This window comes from Lathyrus oleraceus, chromosome 2, assembly GCF_024323335.1.
Source record: "Lathyrus oleraceus cultivar Zhongwan6 chromosome 2, CAAS_Psat_ZW6_1.0, whole genome shotgun sequence".
NCBI lineage: Eukaryota > Viridiplantae > Streptophyta > Magnoliopsida > Fabales > Fabaceae > Lathyrus > Lathyrus oleraceus.
Genome location: NC_066580.1, coordinates 15419426 through 15423437, shown reverse-complemented (window position 1 = coordinate 15423437; position 4012 = coordinate 15419426). Strand labels below are relative to the sequence as shown.

The window sequence follows — 4012 nt, the reverse complement described above, 5'->3', positions numbered from 1 at the left end:
TGATACACGATCTCTCTTCAAAACATGATTTGCTTTCTACAAATTTCTAACACATCATTTTCTAGTAAATGTTATTGTGAAGTTTCTAATATTCTTACCCTCTCAAACAAGTCTAAGCCAATCTCTTCTGAAAAAAGAGAAAAATATCAAAAGCAGCAAAAAAAAAAAACATAACATATGATTGATTACCTTTAAGTACTGTAACACACACTTTAGTATATATCCAATAGAGACAAAAGAGTTAACTATTCTATATTCTTCTCTCTATATAACATATTCTTTACCATAAGTGAACAAAGAAAGAACATAAGAGGCAAAAAAAAACCATGTCATCTTCTTCTACCTTAATAAAATTCATGATACTGTCCTTTCTCTTTGTAAATATTGATGCCAATCATCAACAATGCAGCGATAAATTCGCGAAACTCATCGAACAAAGAAACATAACAGTATGCAAGAGATTACGAACTCAAGGAGCCGAATTCGGTTGGAACTACCACAACAGCACAAACTCAACCACAACACTTGAAATCTTGTTTGGTGCAAGTTTAGTTACAAGCCAAGGGTGGATAGCTTGGGGTGTGAATCCAGGAGAAAGAGCGGAAATGATTGGAACAAAAGCAATCATAGGGATTAAAAACCCTGATTTTGCTACTACTTCATCATCACCTTTGAGAGTTAATACTTATGATGTTACAAAAGAAACCAAAAGCGGTTGTAGTCTCTTACCTAACAAAAACATTGGCCTGAATGTTTCACATATGGTGTTTCAAGATGAAGGGTCAAGCTTTTATACTATATATGCTAGACTGGTTCTACCCTCTGATGAATATAACATAACAAGGTTGAACCATGTTTGGCAAATTGGAAATGCTGTTAGTGATGAAAGTCCTTTGCGCCATCCAATAAATCTTCACAATGTGGATAGCACTGAGACTATAGACTTGACTTCTTCTCGTGGTCGCAGCACCGGACAGTTCCGGAGTTTCCTTCGATCGGTAACTACTAACTAGTCCTTTTTCTTTTATAATACCGCAATCATAGTTTTAAATTGTACTTCAGATCAAACTGAAATTGCAGACTGCAGTTTAAAACCATGACATGTGTTTTCCTTTCGAGTTTTCTTTATGTATTGTGATTTATTGTTATGATGAAATTTAGGTACACGGAGTTCTAAGCATTATAGGGTGGGGAACAATGTTGCCTATTGGAGTAATAATCCCAAGATACTTTAGAGTGTATCCTTTTAAAAAGGAACCATTGTGGTTTTACCTACACATTGGTTGCCAATTGAATGGTTTTCTCATTGGAACTGCTGCTTTTGTTATTGGATTGGTTCTTGGACACTCATCTAGATACTATATCTTTCACACTCATAGAGACTTTGGAATTCTCATTTTCACTTTTAGTACAATCCAGGTATTATTTTATGTTCACTTTTTTCACTTCATAAATCATCTCTTATGAAGACTTCAATGCTTAAAGCTCTAACTTTTTCTAATTTTCAGATGTTGGCTTTTAGGTTAAAACCTAAGGCAACAGATGATTACAGGAAATATTGGAATATGTATCATCATTTTCTTGGATATGGATTATTGGCTATTATATTCATAAACATATTTAAAGGAATTCACATTTTGAATGGAGGTTATAAATGGAAGTGGAGTTACATTGGAATTCTTATATGTTTAGGTGCCATTGCATTTGGTTTGGAGATTTTTACATGGATTAAATTTATCATGGGGAAATGGAAAGACAACCACCATGATAAAAAGGAAAATTTACAGCAAAATAAAGACAAGTTGGAGAATGTTAGTGTTCAAAATCAAAAGTAGTAAACACAATGGCCATGCATGTGAGAATATCACACTAGGTGTTGCTTGAATAAAATGTGGTTTTTATTTTTGTGTGGATGTGTTTTTTTTTGGAATATTTTTTGTGTATGTAGTAATTTATATCTTAATATTTAAATAATATGAAATAAATATGAATCTCCTCAAAAATTAATTTTTACTTTGAGGCTTTGCATTCCCAAATTTAATATGAGATCCTTCCAATAAAGAAATATGAAATGCATCATTTTTTTTTAATTTTTAAAATTGGTTTGTATCAAAGCTTACTGATCTATTTCGAAAGCATTAAAGATTATCAGATTTTTTCTATAATTCTGAAAAATTCAATAATGTTAATTTATTAGTTTTTCCAAGAACACTTCTAAGACTATCGATTTTTTTAAAAACCTTCAGTGATTACCGATTTTTCTCATAACAATGAAAAAATCTGATAGTGTTAAATTCCAATGTTTGGAATTTTGCTGACACTATTGTAGGATGTGGTTGCACCGACAGTTTTGTGTGGTCCATATTAATTATAAACTTGTATAAACTTGTGGAGGAAGCATTGTCTAGCATCGTTTCGTGAAAAGGTTTTGAAGATTGTGTCAAGGAAAAAAAGATTTGAATGTGTTTGATGTATCTTTGGATGATGACGAGAGATTGGATGGGTGAGATATCCGTCTCGAATCCTAGCGTTTGGAGCTCGTGGCATCCACCATGTTCATTTTCCATCCTTATTAGTGAAAAACGTTTTGATATTTTTAGATGTTTTGAAGTTTGATTGAGAAAATGCACTCGATGTTGATCGAGGTTTGCTTATGGTTACGAAAAAGATTTGAAGTGATTGGAGAGTTTTAAAATGATTTGAACGTGGAGTGCTTGAGAAATTAGGAGAATGGAAATGGATTGAAATAGTTTGATTTGAGAGAAATATTCGACGTTGGATCGAGTCTCTATTTTTATTATTTTTGAAAAGTGTTGATTTTATTATTTTTTGTTTTTTATTTTCTATTATCTAATTGATTAATTTATCTAATAGAAAATAAGAGCAGAGAAATAAATACAAATTATAAACAAAGGATGGGGTACAGTTTGTCAATGGGAAACAAGAAAGTGAGTAAAATGCGAGCCCATCAAACAAGTAAATGAAAAAAAAAATCTCATTGTAAGAAGGCTCAAGAGAAAGCCACGAGACTGGAAACCAACCGAAATCGAAAGCAAACTGAATTTAGCTCTAAGGTAACTTAGAGTGAATTCATGTAAGAATCACTCTGTAAGAAGTCGAACAAACTGAATATATGCATCCAAATGATTTTCAAAGATTAAATTGAATTTTAACTCCGAGATCGCAACACAATAAAAGATAACATCAACCAAATTTGTTACATTTTCAAATGAACATGGATATAAATAACCTAATTAAATCATCTAAACACATGAAGATCAACTAATCAAACAAATCCCATTATCAGAAAGTCACAATTAATTAAATCTAAAAATAAATAAACACTTTAACTCTAAACAACTAATTAACAACCAAATTAACCTAATAAAAAGACAATAGTAAAACAAATAAAAGAAATAAAGGTGTATGGTTGAACATGAGATGCAAATAATGATGTTTAAAACCCAAAGCCCAACTAAAAAATAAACCCTAACAAATACTCCATCCGTTCCTTTTTAAGTGTCATATTTTGACTTTTTACAGATACCAAGAAAGTTAATTATTATTGTTACTTTTTAAACAATAATTCTCATTTTACCTATAATACCCTTAATTATATTCTACATTCATTTTACTTTTTCTCTCTCTGTAATAATTACATAGGGGTAATTTTGACAAAAGTGCATTTAATACTACCTTGAATTCTACCGGTGACAATTAAAAAGAAACACAAATTTATCAAAAAAGTAACACTTAAAAAGGAATGGAGGGAGTAAACCCAAATGTTAAAAAAAATAAAAAGAAAAAAGTAACATGAAAGAAAAGAAAAAAAAAGTGCTACATTTGGGGTATGTTGGAACAATCCCAACTTCAAAAATTAACAACCACCTATGCCACACTGACACGTGGCAGGGAATTGCAAAAAAAAAATCCTCCTCCCTATCTCTTTTACATTTTTTTCAGCTTCCAAACTCTCTCACACTCATGCCCAGCAACAAACAACAAAAAATGC

General features: G+C 31.3%; 1 protein-coding gene across 1 annotated transcript; it reads left to right on the top strand.

The window, feature by feature from the left end:
• The first annotated feature begins 259 nt into the window (after window positions 1-259).
• Window positions 260-1913, top strand: LOC127117680 (cytochrome b561 and DOMON domain-containing protein At3g25290). Its single transcript, XM_051047766.1, has 3 exons — window positions 260-998; window positions 1162-1419; window positions 1509-1913. Exons 1-3 carry the CDS (start codon window positions 327-329, stop codon window positions 1833-1835), a joined length of 1257 nt encoding a protein of 418 aa, XP_050903723.1. The 5' UTR covers window positions 260-326; the 3' UTR covers window positions 1836-1913.
• Window positions 1914-4012: the final 2099 nt, after the last annotated feature.